The sequence below is a fragment of the Macadamia integrifolia genome, chromosome 7 (assembly GCF_013358625.1).
Source record: "Macadamia integrifolia cultivar HAES 741 chromosome 7, SCU_Mint_v3, whole genome shotgun sequence".
NCBI classification, from domain to species: domain Eukaryota; kingdom Viridiplantae; phylum Streptophyta; class Magnoliopsida; order Proteales; family Proteaceae; genus Macadamia; species Macadamia integrifolia.
In genome coordinates this window covers 31,858,388-31,872,383 of record NC_056563.1, presented here as the reverse complement: position 1 = coordinate 31,872,383, position 13,996 = coordinate 31,858,388, and the positions used below count along the sequence as shown (strand labels likewise).

Below are 13,996 nucleotides of genomic sequence, written 5' to 3'. Positions count from 1 at the left end.
GCAGATATTTGGAAATTAAAGTTGTCTTTGATATGTATTTGAATAATGTATTTACGGTCGATAATGTATTTCAATAATCATATTAAATACAGTCTTAATTGTTCACCCATGATCTTAAACATCAGTAAATTTGTCATTTTATATTTCCAACATCAACATTTTGTGAGTCTTGAGCCATCCCTTTAAAATCTCAACTTTAAATCTTTATTAAAGAGAATGGACTATATAATTGTACTTTGAAAATGTTTGGAATTATATAGTGGAATTTTCTAGATTATGATTACGTTCAAAATGATTTCTTGGAGTGCACATCAAACACAATATTAGGCCCTAATTAACCGGTTTGAGCCTATAATATATCGACACTAGTATAAATTCCATGGTTGTAGGTATCAGTATCAATACTTATATTGATCTCAACTGATATTGATACAAATCAATTGTAATAATTCGGATCAGATCATTTTACTTTTCAAAATATTGTTATCTTGATTTTTGGGCCATTTTACTCTCTCATGTATTGATATTAATTACCGACAATACCAATACATATAAATCGATCGGCTGATACAATACCAAGACCTTGAACCATGATACATTCTTAGAATAAATAGCTACCTAATAATGAAGAAAGGGCTTTTTTTTGGGGGGGGGTGTTGAGAAGAAAGGGCTTAATTGACATGAGATGAAATTTTGTATCCATATCCATTCTAAAAAACTAAAGCGTGTAGGGTATGTAAGCATTTATGAGAATCTTAGGGAAGAAATTGAAAGGTAATAAAAAGTCAAAACTGGCAATCTCCTTTCTCCAATTTAAGTTTTTCACGGGTTTGAGTTCACATCTTAAATCTATCACTCCTCACCTGCCACCAGCTACCAGCTACCAGCTACCGGCTACCAGCCACCAAGCAAGCCAATGATAGAAACCTCATATGCCCTTCATTGAGTGCTTATCTAGGGATGCAGGTTTCAATTTCACATGTATTTCCGCTGATCCACTTCTATGTCTGTTTTATTTTTCCGGATGACATTCATTCGGAAAATTTCTTCATTTCTAGATTTTATATTCTTTGGATATAAAACAGTAGTCTAGGTATAAACTAAAACCTATTTACCATACAGAGGGCATAATGTAGCAGAAACAAAAACAATCAAGTAACCACAATGTAAAGATATATATGGTTCATTAAGGTGTCAACGTCCACGGAGAGATGAGAGTATTCTTCATTAACGATGGAGAAAATGGTTACAAGTTCTCTATGCCTCACTCTTTGTTGATTACTAAGAATTCCTCTTTAAAAAAAAAAAATGAAGTTTTTCAAATTATCTCCATCGACCCATGTAAACCTTAAAAGTTTTCCTCCTTTAAAAGAAAATCTAGAACCGCCACATGCCATATAAAATGGGACTAGAGTTTTGTGGACATTAAGATCTGAAGACCCCTTGCCTACAAGCCAAACTTCAAATCAATCCAAGTTATGCCAAGTGCCTATTTGAAACTACGAAGAGGCTGCACAAAACTACAATGGGAGTGCATTTACATATATATAAAAGAGGGATGACATTAGGAAAGGGTAAATTTATTGAAGTCAAATATGAAATTTGACACGTAGCTTACTATTAAGGGATTATTTAAACGGTGGTGTCCAAAAACTTTTTCATAAAAATTTCCTTTTTTTTTTTTTACATGATAAAACCAACTCGACAATTAATTTTATTTTAGTAAAAAACCCAACAAGTAAGGGTGGGGCTGTTGGGAAAACGTGATCTAGAACCGAGTGTCTATCGGTTGGTTCAGGCTAATTTTGGTCAGGTTGAATCGATATTGGGCCAATAATTGGTTAAATTGCAACAAACCATTGACTCGAAAGAAATGGAAAAAGAAGATTGTTTGTAGTGTGATTGTCTCGCCTCTCATGAAATAAAAAATCCTACTCCTATTAGATACGTCCACATGCACTCTCATCAGCCTGACACTATATCCCTCCCTCAAAAAAAAAAAAAAAAAAAAATAATAAAAGAAAATATGGGAGGAAAATCATACCAATACTATTCTTTTTCTTCATTCAACGTAGCCTATATTCGTTTGAGTTGCCTTGCTGTGAAAATCATCTACAGTCGTTGCACTAGAATAGTGAGCATCGGGTGATTGAAAACCCTTATAACGTGTGTAATCTAGAAACTTTCAACCGTCTATTGCTTGCCGTAGCTCATTGCTTGTTACAGAGAATGTAAACTCATTGCCTTGTTGTTTGTGAATTTTTTTTTTTAAGTTAATTGAGAAATTCATAGGTATCTCAGCAATATAAGAGAAAAAAATTTCATTGCTAGATATGGCCATATGGGGAAGCCGGCAACCGTTGGGCACATTTTCTCAATGGATGTTTGTGGGCAGTCTACGCTGGAGTGCTGGACTGCTTTGTGGAGAAGCACAAAGATGGGCCTCAATTTTTTTCCCTTTTTGGGTAAATCTCAAATTTTAAATTATCGCCATCTCGATATTGGGTAGGCCAGTTTGGATATTCCCCGTGTATGGACTCTCTACTGTGGGGACTGGACACTGGAGAGGTAACTAGTAGTTCTTCACGTGCTATGCATGAATATCTGATATCTCAATCTCAACTTCCATTTCAATTTCTACCGACCCAAAAAAAAAAACCTTCCATATCAAGAGAGAAATAGATTACAAAGAAAACAAAAGATTGTTATCTGATCGTACACCACCCTGACACCAGGGTGCTGAAACGATCATCTTCCTATTTTATGATTAGTGAACTTTTTCGTTGGTCCTGTACTGCTGAAGAAGCCACATGACATGGCAACATTCACCATCCATAGAAAAAATTAGGGTATCTTCAATTTTTTATTATTTTGGGCTGTGAGTGTCGTGGGTGAGGCTCTAGCTCGGTGTCATGAAGCTAGATAGTTGGATCTTGCGTAACTTCAGGGAATTATGGTTTTTGATAGGCGTAACACCCCAATCTTAATTATTGATATAATAGTAGTAGTTTTGTATCTACAATCTAGTAATAAAGGTGAATGAGTCTCTTGCCGGCCCCTTGTGGGTCATGTTCTAGCTCTTCATGGATCCCTTGTTTAGCCCCTTATAAGGTCCATAGCTAATTTCCCTAGTGTAGGTCGTGCACCAATAGATTTTTTTTTTTTTTTTTAAGAAGTAGAAGTTTTAATGACAATGGAAACGTGAAGAGCACATGGCTTCTGAAAGTACACAACTCATACAACCGGGGGGTGGGTTTATACTGTCTTACATGTTGATGATAGTTTCCCCCCCCCCTTGTTCTTCTAAATGGGTTAGCAATGTCATTAATCTTTGTTGGAATAAAGTTGAATGAACAATCTACAAAATAAGAAACAAAGTACAAGACGTCTTGAATGACGACAAACATATTTTAAGGGTCACGATTGATTATTAGTGACTAGTAGATAGGAAATAACTTCTTGATTATCATATTAATTCCTCCATAATATGATAAAGTAGAATTATAGAGAGATGAGGAGAGGATTAGTTTCACTTTTCCACCTTTCTCTCGCCAACCTGCAGCTATTCGAAGTTTATATACAACTCTCTTGAAAGTGTAAAAAATGGGATATCCATTTTTTTTGGTAACGAATGACATATCCAATTTAGGTTTTGACTAGAATTGAATCATAATCGGTTTCAAGAACCCTAGAATTGACCCCTTAGATTTGAAAACTCATGATCCCATGGAGAACATTACTTTTATTCAAATTGGTCACCTATTCAATTTCAATTTTTGAGAAGTGGTTTAGGGTTTAGGGTTTAGGCACACTTCTTCTTCTTCTTCTTCTTCTTTTTTTCTTTTTTTTTTTCTTTACTTGGAAGTGAAACTCTCATCGAAACTCCTCAGTTCAAAACATGGTTTTGAATTTCAAACTGGAATTGGCAGGACTCTAAATTGTTTGGAGCCAATGTCGACCCGACTGATTTAGGTACAATTAGGATAGAAAGCGATGGTGATTGTTTTGTTACATGGACATGATCATTTATCTTTATAGAACCCAAGGATCAAAGAGTGATCCCCAGTGACTAATCCTTGGGGAGACTAGCGCAGCAGTCCACCACCACAGTTTCCACTTAAATCGCAAATGTATGGATGGAGAATTAAACTTGGGACCGTGCGCCTATCCACATAATTCTCAATTCGCATTAACTATCTGGGCAACCCACGAATGAGGCGATACAAACTTAATTAGCTTTGCAAAGATTAAGAAAAAGTCAAATTTAGTTACTAGAGTGCGAACATATATTGATAATTGATACTTAATTTTGAACTGTAGGGTTAATTGATACCAAACAAAAGAAAATAAGTGAAAGCAAAGTTCTTAAAATATTAATTAAGATGTCTCCTCTAGAGATTATAGACGGCCTTGTTCCTTAAGCGACGCAACACAATCATCAAACATCTCTTCAATGCTTCTAAAATTGAAGCCCAAGCTCTCGACCTTAGATGTGTTGTAATTATAATAGGCTCTATCCTTCAAGAGGGGCATAAACCTGAAACTTCCATGCATTAGTAACACACAGTCCAAAATTAAATGCGAACCGCCATATGAACAAAACCAACCTTTTTGGAATAGGAAGTGATGGATATCGCTTTGATAGCAAAGATGCCAACTCATAGTTTTCCAATACTGTGGAGCAACAGAGGTATCTTCCATTAGCACTTCTATCTTCATAAACAAGGATGTGGATGAGTGCTACATCATCGATATGAACATATCCCATCCTTCCATGCCACGAGAATTTCTCAGAATCACCTACACATCAGCAAAGGATAAGCTGCTAATAAGTAACAATCAATGAAGATGATGGTCTAGACCCAATCCTTCACCTTGAAGTTCTGATTATGTCTTTTTTTTTCTTTCTTCCAAACCCATTTTCTCTTTACCAATGAGGAAGAGAAAACTCTTCAACCATGGGATCTTCCCTTTCATTGGGCTGGGTGTTGAGATGTCAGGAGTTATATTTCCAGTTTAGAACATATTCTGAAACTCGATTCTTTTCTATTTTGTCGCTTCAGAAAGTGTTCTAATCTAGACACAAAATCTAATCTGAAAATGCATACCAAGCACAACCATAGAGTTATATTGCTACGTTTGGTATGTATTCTTGGTTAATAATGCATTGCTATAAATCATACCAAATGCAGCTTTAAATTCAAAAATTCCACCATATGATTCCAAAAACATTCCAAGTATAGTTGTATATTTCACTTTGTTTAACAATGAGTTAGGGTTGAGATCTTCAGGACATGGGTGGGGTGCTCTAGAGTTCGTGACCCACAACATATTGAAGTTGAGAAGATGAAATAACAAATATAAGTAAATAGTGAGTCAAATGTTTAAGATCATGGGTGAAATACTAGGTTGCTTTTGCTACAATTTCTTGGAATGCATTGTCGACATAGAATGCAAACCAAACACAGTCATGGTTTCACATCAAGTTATTCTAGTTCTCAGTGTCCTCATATATGCTTGGGTGGATTATCCACTTAATATTTTAAGGTTTTAGATTGAACCCTCCGACACTGGAAGGGTATAATGACGAATTCACCCTTCATATAGTTATAATATAAGGTCGAATCACCAATGGTGGAAAAAAAAAAGAAGTCTGAAGGGTACCTTTCAGCAAACCAAGGACATCACAGGCAGTGGAACATAAGTCGACTGGCAGACTTGGTCCAATGATGAAGGTGGGAAGAATAGTAACTAGATCAATCTTGTTCTCATTGGCAAACACCCATGCTGCCTTTTCAGCTAGTGTTTTTGATAATGCGTACCAAATCTTAGAGATGATGAAACAACATGAAAAAGAAAACATATTAGTGGTTGAAGATTATGTAAGGATAAATGGAAATCAAAATGTTAAACAAAAGGTGGCCTATACTTCTTTTTCCCCACTTAAGGCCGAGTCTCCCTTCTCCCATGAAGAAGATAGAGTGTTTAGAGCAAGGACATTAGTCCTTTGGATTGGATTGGAGAACAAATTTCTACGAAGGGGTGAGAGTTAATGATGAAATTGCCTTGCCCAAGAGTCAAATCATAGTTCACATAATGGTGGGTGAAGAGATTCTCTCTCCATCTGGGTGACAAAAACTTTCTCCTCCGCTTAATTGAGGTGGGTGGGTGGGTGTGGAGACCACATCTCATGAATGGTGTGAGATGGGATTGGAGACGATAGCTGGTTGGAGAGGATCCTAATTCGGTGAACTATTTGGAATTTGACCATGTGATTGGACTTTCTGTAGGATGAAAGCATTATTAATTCTCATCCCCCAATGTATAAGATCGAAAATACCCTTATCTAATCAGATCAAAGAGCCAGATACCATGATTGAAGAAATAAATTAGTGGTTCTTAGACCTTTTCCCCTTCTTTTTATTACCTTGAGGCTTTCGCACAATTCAATAGAGCTCCAAGACGACTCATCCAAAGGAATTTGAGAGTCGAAATCATCTCTTGCTCTTATAGCTGCTGAAGACGATGTTAGGACAACTCTCTCAAGGCAGGGACTCTTCTTGCATGATCTTAACACGTTTAAGGTGCCCTTAATTGCTGGATCCAAGATTTCAACCTGCATTTTGTGCACAAGAAAACTCTGACCCCTCCATTAGCTTCAACAAAAAAATATTTTTGCAAAATTTCTGTCGGCCAAAGGTTATACATACATGAGTCCGGATTAGGTCCTTGTACAAGAATCATTTTCATACGATGTTTGATCCACACATGGAATCCACTCACTGTGAAAATCTGATGTAGAAGAGAGAGAACAAGTGGATTCCTCAGTGGATTAGGCATTGTACTAGAATGTTTTTCGTATGAAGACCTGACCCGATCTCAGTGGATTAGGCACCGTACGAGAATGTTTCTCGTATGAAGACCTGATCCGAACTCTGCGTACACTTCTAAGTTCAGCCATCAGAATGTTACAAAACGATCCCGCTTAATACCATTCTACCCCCATTGAATGAAGGTGGCCATGTGCATGCACCATCGTGTATGAAAACCAAACACGTTTCATTTTTATAAAACATTTTTTATTTTTTGTAAATATTTCTATAAAACTTGAGGAAGAAATAAAGATTTCTACGAGTCCGCATTATGTACACTTATGCCTCCTTGTGTCTATCTATCCTCCCTCTGATACAATAACTCGTCTATCCGCTGTTATGAAAGGAGATCAGATGGACAAGAAGACGCCAACATAAGCTATACAGCCTGACATCCAACTAAAAGCCCAAAAAATTTATAAAAATACTTATGGAATGAGAGATGGCATTCTAAAGTTAATAAAAAAAAAAGTCATGGTTTCATCGTGGTGAGGCATTGGAAATGGAAACGTGCCTTGGGATCGGAATTAGGTCCCACAACAGGAGAAGCAGTGTGGAAGACACCTTCACATCCCACGATGGCATCATCAAAGCTTCCTTCCTCCATCAAATCCGCCTTCATCAATTTCAGTCTCTCTTTCGCTCCTTCCAATTGCCAAAGAAATGCTAGCTTTTCATTTTCTGCCCAAAATATTATACCATTAAATATAAAATAAGAAAAGATCAACCTCCATTTGATATAGTGATTCCAATTTTGAACCATTAGATATATAAAACACGATATGGGTAGGCATGTGTCAAATTTTATACCCTAATTCAATGATCATGTACTTCTCCATAATGGGTCCCTGGGGTTCAAATCTCTGTGGTGATCGGTGAGTAACAATGAGTATCCAATAGTTGGGGCCCTAGTATGCACACCAATCATTGGATTCTCACTACCGCTCACTATCACACTGCAGAGGATTTTTTTTGGGGACCATGTGGTAGTCAATGGCTCAATGCAACATCTTCCTAGTACCAGCTTTTTCAAGCACTATTATGACATAAGGTGGACTTCCTTTGGGCGGAAACTAGACACATGAGCTCGCTCTTGTGCTCCACCTATCCACAACATTTTGATCTACTACCTTACGCTTGAAAATTGTCTGTAGCCGCTGCACTGATACAGTAAACATCAAGTGATCGAGAGCCACTTGGGGTACATGTCCAGATGCTCTCAGCCGTTCGGTGCTCACTGCACCTCATCACTTGCTGCAGAGGATGTATGGACTCATGCCTTAGTCAGAGATAGTTATTTGGGTGATGTTACCTGTGGGAAGCAATTCCCTTGAATCTATTTTCGCAAAATAGTTTCATGGGACCCTCATGTGGGTCATACAAGCCACAAGGTAAGATGGTACATCTTCTAATTCGAATATGAGAGAGAGAGAGAGAGAGAGAGAGAGAGAGAGAGAGAACCAGGGTTTCTGACGGTTCCTATAACATGATAACCAGACAAGAGGAGTCGCTTGATAAGCCAAGAAGCCAGATACCCGGACGCCCCTGTCACACATACTTTCCCTCTTATTTCAAGGTTTTGATCCATTTCTTTAGCACAGCTAGCTTCAAGAATCACCTGGAGATGAACAGTCTTGAAATCAAGTACTCACAGGGACTTTGAGAACCATGAGTCATCATGATCAATAGGATGGTTTTAAATAGTGAGATAAGTTGGTCATCGAATGCTTGTGGTTAGAAAACTTAGGTTAGAACTAGAAGTAGGTGCCACACAAATGTTTGATGAAATGTTCTTCCAGTCATGATGTTGTTGCTCTCTTTGGTGGCTAGAGCATAGCGGAGTTATATGGCCAGGCTAGGGCTAGGTCTCACAAAGTCGATTCAGGCCTATGAACTAGCTTGAATAAGGGTGTCAATTGGTGTGGTTTTGATTTTTCGATTTTGGATGCAGCGTTTGGAAATCATAACCTGACCACAATCAAATAAGAACCTCTTTTCAAATCAGAATCAATCAATGCAGTTTGGTTTTTATTCTGTTCCATATTTGGTTCATTTTTGGTTTTGACCCAGCTTGTATGGAAAAAAGAACGCTATCCAATAGAGTTGCGTATGTCCATACACATGGAGAAGTGGAACTAGGTTGTGAAAAGACGTTCATGCCAGTTTGATAAAGTTTCTGCTGTTTCTGTTTTAAGAAACGGCAGAAACATAAATTTATGTTTCTAAAAACAGAAACGGAATTGAAGGTGTTCGATAAGTCATGTTTCTAGAAACGTTTCCACAGATATAACATAAGTAAACCTTATAGACATTTAACTGAAATGGCAAAGAGGAAAAAAAGAAAAACAAAAAGTAAATAAAAAAACAACATGAAGCAAAATTACAAATTCCAAATTCTGTGAAGATACATTCTGCAGAACAGAGCATGATAGAAATGGATAAAGCCCTCGTAGGTATTTGAAATCAAACCGAATCATGAGTGAGTTTCAGAGCATAATGGTAGAATGCACTTACATGAAGACGCTCCCCTTACTACTTCAAGATACCCTTTTGATTCTAACAGAGTGGTTGAAGTCGATAGTAACCAGTAAAAGTACCTTACAAAGCCCTAAAAATTTTGATCCACTAAAATCTACAAAATATGATGTAAGAAGAACGAACCAGAAGCATCAATAGCACCTACTCAAAGTACTCGAACATTTATTTAGGGCTTTTGTCGATATGGGGCGAACATTCTCCTACCAACAACTGGATTAGAGAAAGAGATCAGAGGTCTCTGCAGAACAGAGAAGATGAGGCATTGTCTAATGTGGAGGGGAAAATGTTGGGGTTTGGGTTAAAATTTGGACATAATTTATGTTTCTTGAACCAGAAATCGATATAAATTTCTATTTATGTTTATGAAATTAGGTGAAATGGAACCGTTTTTTCAAATGGTTTTTGTTCTGTTTCTGTCGTTTCTTGACACAGAAACGGCAAAAACACGTTTCTTGAAATGTTATCAAACAGCCTCGTGTACACATACTTTCTCCCCGATTGTATTTAGTTTGAGCAACTTTTAACATCACTAACATAAAAATTCCTTGTTAATTCAGGTCATAATAATCCACCAATTTTTTTCCAAACATTAAAGGGAATAGAATTTATTATCTATATTGATTAAAACCTTTAAAATAACAGAATTTATTCGATTTGAACAAATGTCATCAGCATTAAAATAGAAACTGAATCAAGAAAAGATTCTATATTTTGAAACAAAAAATTAATCGATTTAACTCAGTTTCAAACGGTTAGTTTTGGTTTTAAATTTACACCTTTAGGCTTGAACACTCTATGGGCTAAAGTAGGTAACCCAACTACACGGTTTCAAAAAAATGGGAATCTGATATGTGAATCAGCCATGATCAATCTCAATTCCGACCAATTGAACAGTCGATTCATGCCAAGAAACCCTAAAATCAGTGAAATTTGATATATGAGAACGGTTTCTAGAGTTCTGTTGGGACCAATTCCAGCTGATTCAGACTCGAATTGAAATCAGGAGGGACCGAATCGATCCCCGATTCTGCAGGCATGCAGATTCCTCTCCATTTACTAAAGCAAAGGGATTCCTTGTATGTGATGGGTACCACATCATGAACCTTTTATTTCCATATTGTTAATTAATTATTTTTTATTCCTCAAATAAAAAAAATAAATAAATAATTCCAATGGATAAGTGGAACATGGGCAGCCCCATGGTTACACTTACACCCATTAGAGCAAGAGCAATTGACCTCCTTAGGATACTTAGGGATGCCTTGGATGGCATCTAGTATCTAGAGAGAGAGAGAGAGAGAGAGAGAGAGAGAGAGAAAGTAGGTTAACCTTATATTATAGCCGTTGGATTTGAGCCCTGGGGATTGAGTCTCTGTGATCCTTTTTCGAATAACAGTTGTTCTGTCTAGCTATATATATGGGTTGAACGTGTCTCTGATATCCTCATTCAACTAGGATTAAGTTCTTGTTCTATCTATAAATCTTTGGGTTGCTTCACTGTTAATCTACAAAATTCCCTAATCCTTGTTGGGTTGAAAATTGTTGATTTTTCAGTTAGTTAGGAATCAAAGTTATGCCAAAAGAAGCGCCTTCCTCAAGCAGATGTTCGTTAATGTTTTCCACTAAAATGGACGACAGAGGATGGACTCTGCTACACATCGGAGCTCGAAAAGGTGATCTGAAATTGGTGGAGCGACTCCTCGACGAAGGCATGGATGTCAACGTGCGGGCATGGACGGGAAGTAACTCAGGAGGGTTAACCCCTCTTCACCTTGCTGCACAGGGTGGCCACCTTCAAGTCATGGAAGAGTTACTGGAACGCGGAGCAAACATTGACGCAAGAACCAAAGGGGCTTGTGGCTGGACTCCTCTGCACAATGCCGCTGAGAAGCGATGCAAGGCAGCGATCAAATTCTTGATTGAGAATGGAGCGTTCTTGCCACCGGACATTGAAGACTATAGATTCAATCCACCTCTCTATCATTGCCCTGGTCTCGAATGGGCTTATGAGGAGATGAAACGGTTCCAACAAGAAAAGGGAAAGCTTCAATCTGATCTTACCAAAAAAAGGAAGCTTCAATGTGACGATGATGATGAGGGTTCTTGTTACTACAGTACTAATGAAGGCTATTGCTACTATACTCCCTCAAAGTTAAGCGAAGGATCTCCAGGTTTTATATATACAGCAAGAGTTTTAACAAATGGAAACTCTCCCATTTGGACTCTCTGTCTCTGTACTATTTTCTTCATCTTGATTTTCATGTCAAGCACTGAAGATGAAATTTGCTGCTACGATGGCTCGATTCTAACAAGTGTTGGCCATATGAGGTCGATTCGGCAGTTCCAATAATAAAATTAGTTTTTGAAAAAAAAAAATCCATTGTTGAAGAAACCTTCACCAGGGTTTTAACAAGTAAAGACCACGATCAAATAAATCTCAGCTGCGCTAATGAATTAATTAATTTATTTAATTAATTACATTCTCTTTAAGAACTATGAGCCGGGGGTGAGTTTTCCCCATTTCAGAGCAAGAGCTTCAACGATTCCCTCAAAGCGATCAAACCTCGAACTCACGACATCAACAGCGACGCCCAATCTTTCTGCTCCTAAAGCGGTAACCGGCCCGTGCGCTGCCACAACCAATCCCGGCCATCTCTCTCTTACCGTTCCCCAATCATCAAACCCTAAATCTCTGCAACTCTTCAACATTCCCTCCACTTCTCCCGTACTTGTAAATACTATGGCATCCAAACGCTCTTTCCTTCTCAACAAAACCTCAGCGGAATTCGGTCCAGCCCATCTCGTTTCGTACGCTGATACCCTTACCGGAATCCAGTCCCTCTCAGATAGAGCTCGAAGAAAATCAGGGATCACCGGCGGTTCGTTGATTCCAACCACAAGAGGAACCGGACACAAAATCCTCCGTCCATGTCCTGCCCCAAGAGATTCGACCATAGATGACGGTGTTGCCTTCGGAGGTACTAAAACCCTAATTCTATTCTTCGGGTTCTTACAGAGCATGGCGAGGAATTCTTCCGTTAAAAGCTCTGCATCTTTCCCGAGAGCAGAGACAGTAAAACCTCCGTCGGTTGGGGCTAATGGGGGATTTTCTAGTTCAGCCAAGGATTCTGCGAATGCCAAGATACCTGTCCTGGACGTGAATGCGATCGCGGAGAAATCCTCGAGACGGGATGCGCCGTTGTCGCCTTGACTCGGTGAAGAGAGAAGGAAGTTTCTAATGGAAGCTCTGGTTCGTGGAGTGGGCTCGACGACAATGGTCGGACACCATATGGGTTCCGCACCATTGATTTGAATGAGGTGAGATAGCCTCTCCGCATAGTTTTGCGGCGTCGTGAAGGCGATGCACTTTTTATAGATTGGGGCTAGGGTTGGTGTTGTGGAGGGATTTGGTCCATTTGCAGGCGATTTCTGTGCGGACATGGCGGTCGTGCCACTCATTGCCATGGTCGTCATCATCGTTATCCCAATTCCTGATCCTCGTCTCCGTCATGAATTGTGAGTTCGCGACAGTGTGACACTTGACAGGACCCGAACCAAGGTAATAAGTATAGTTAGAAACGGGTTACTGGGTTAGCCGTCTTGGCTGCCAGATGCCATTATAAGCCGGATCCACGCTGCCCCGGGACTTTTTAATACGCAAATAAGCAATTGGTCCGGGCTTGATCCAGAATTATACTCAAGCAGGCCACTATTTGTTTATTTTCGTAGGGTCCCTCTTTATTAGAAATCACCCCACGATTTTGATCACATTCCGATCATTTTAATTGATTCAATACCCAAGATACTTTATGTGATCACATATATGTATTGCATGTGCTTGTCCATTGTAGTATGATTTTTCTCTCTTGTCCTCCGCCATGTGCATTGGTACCATATATTACCAAAAGAGATTGGTAGTTTCAACTTCGTCAATTGAAGGTGTAATGTAACATGTAATTGATATCCAATCATGATATCACCTCGTCAATGGAATCCTTCAACCATGGAGAAGCCGGTGAAACATAACTTAATGACAACAACCTTGTAGGCACCTTATTACTATTAAGGTTTTCAATCGGTTGGGGGATGCATGCCAGTAGAATAGATATGAATATGATTGACAGATAACATTGGACTGTTAATTAGAAATAACTACAAAGTACTAAGCAATTATACATCCAAACCAAACCACATAAGAGGAGATCATGACTTAATATGGTATATTTTCCAGTCTAATGATTTACAAGCAATGGTTTCTTAAATAAGAGGGTAGCAAGACCATGGTCAAAAAATGGGAAGACAAGGAAAAGCATCCCCACAGCGTTTGGGTAAGGATCTTTTCATATTATTTTTATGGTTTTTATAGTTGCTTGTTTGCTAAGGAAAAATAAAGAAGATTCCACTTTCCTTTTTTTTTTTTTTTAAACTAGGATTCTGATTTCTTATGTTATTCTCCTTTCTGTCTTTGGTATATGTTTTTGTTTCTACTCTTAGAATTATGATTGACGCATTGCTGATCTAATGCGTCTCTTCACATTCTATCCCTTCATTGACATATGTGTCCACCGACGGAGATCCATCTCAAA

General features: G+C 38.4%; 3 protein-coding genes across 3 annotated transcripts; 1 reads left to right on the top strand and 2 right to left on the bottom strand.

The window, feature by feature from the left end:
* Positions 1 to 4,263: 4,263 nt before the first annotated feature.
* On the bottom strand, positions 4,264 to 9,051 carry LOC122083375 (tetraketide alpha-pyrone reductase 1). Its single transcript, XM_042651148.1, has 6 exons — positions 8,334 to 9,051; positions 7,387 to 7,553; positions 6,428 to 6,616; positions 5,665 to 5,827; positions 4,608 to 4,800; positions 4,264 to 4,537 (listed from the first exon to the last, which is right to left on the bottom strand). Exons 1-6 carry the CDS (start codon positions 8,458 to 8,460, stop codon positions 4,399 to 4,401), a joined length of 978 nt encoding a protein of 325 aa, XP_042507082.1. The 5' UTR covers positions 8,461 to 9,051; the 3' UTR covers positions 4,264 to 4,398.
* A 1,822-nt stretch (positions 9,052 to 10,873) lies between these two features.
* On the top strand, positions 10,874 to 11,786 carry LOC122083376 (phytochrome-interacting ankyrin-repeat protein 2-like). The gene has a single exon (XM_042651149.1). The coding sequence runs from the start codon at positions 10,984 to 10,986 to the stop codon at positions 11,758 to 11,760; it is 777 nt and encodes a 258-aa protein (XP_042507083.1). The 5' UTR covers positions 10,874 to 10,983; the 3' UTR covers positions 11,761 to 11,786.
* Positions 11,787 to 11,903: 117 nt separating this feature from the next.
* LOC122084917 lies at positions 11,904 to 12,884 on the bottom strand. The gene has a single exon (XM_042653337.1). The coding sequence runs from the start codon at positions 12,882 to 12,884 to the stop codon at positions 11,904 to 11,906; it is 981 nt and encodes a 326-aa protein (XP_042509271.1).
* Between the last annotated feature and the right edge of the window lie 1,112 nt (positions 12,885 to 13,996).

What these genes read in the sequence shown, in the direction of transcription:
- LOC122083375 (XM_042651148.1), bottom strand. Translation starts at nt 8,460, where the DNA reads ATGGATCAAAACCTTGAAATAAGAGGGAAAGTATGTGTGACAGGGGCG. An exon ending in AGGAACCGTCAGAAACCCTG is followed by an intron (nt 7,554 to 8,333) that starts GTTCTCTCTCTC and finishes TATTTTGGGCAG; the next exon opens with AAAATGAAAAGCTAGCATTT. An exon ending in GACCTAATTCCGATCCCAAG is followed by an intron (nt 6,617 to 7,386) that starts GCACGTTTCCAT and finishes CACAAAATGCAG; the next exon opens with GTTGAAATCTTGGATCCAGC.
- LOC122083376 (XM_042651149.1), top strand. Translation starts at nt 10,984, where the DNA reads ATGCCAAAAGAAGCGCCTTCCTCAAGCAGATGTTCGTTAATGTTTTCC.
- LOC122084917 (XM_042653337.1), bottom strand. Translation starts at nt 12,884, where the DNA reads ATGACGACCATGGCAATGAGTGGCACGACCGCCATGTCCGCACAGAAA.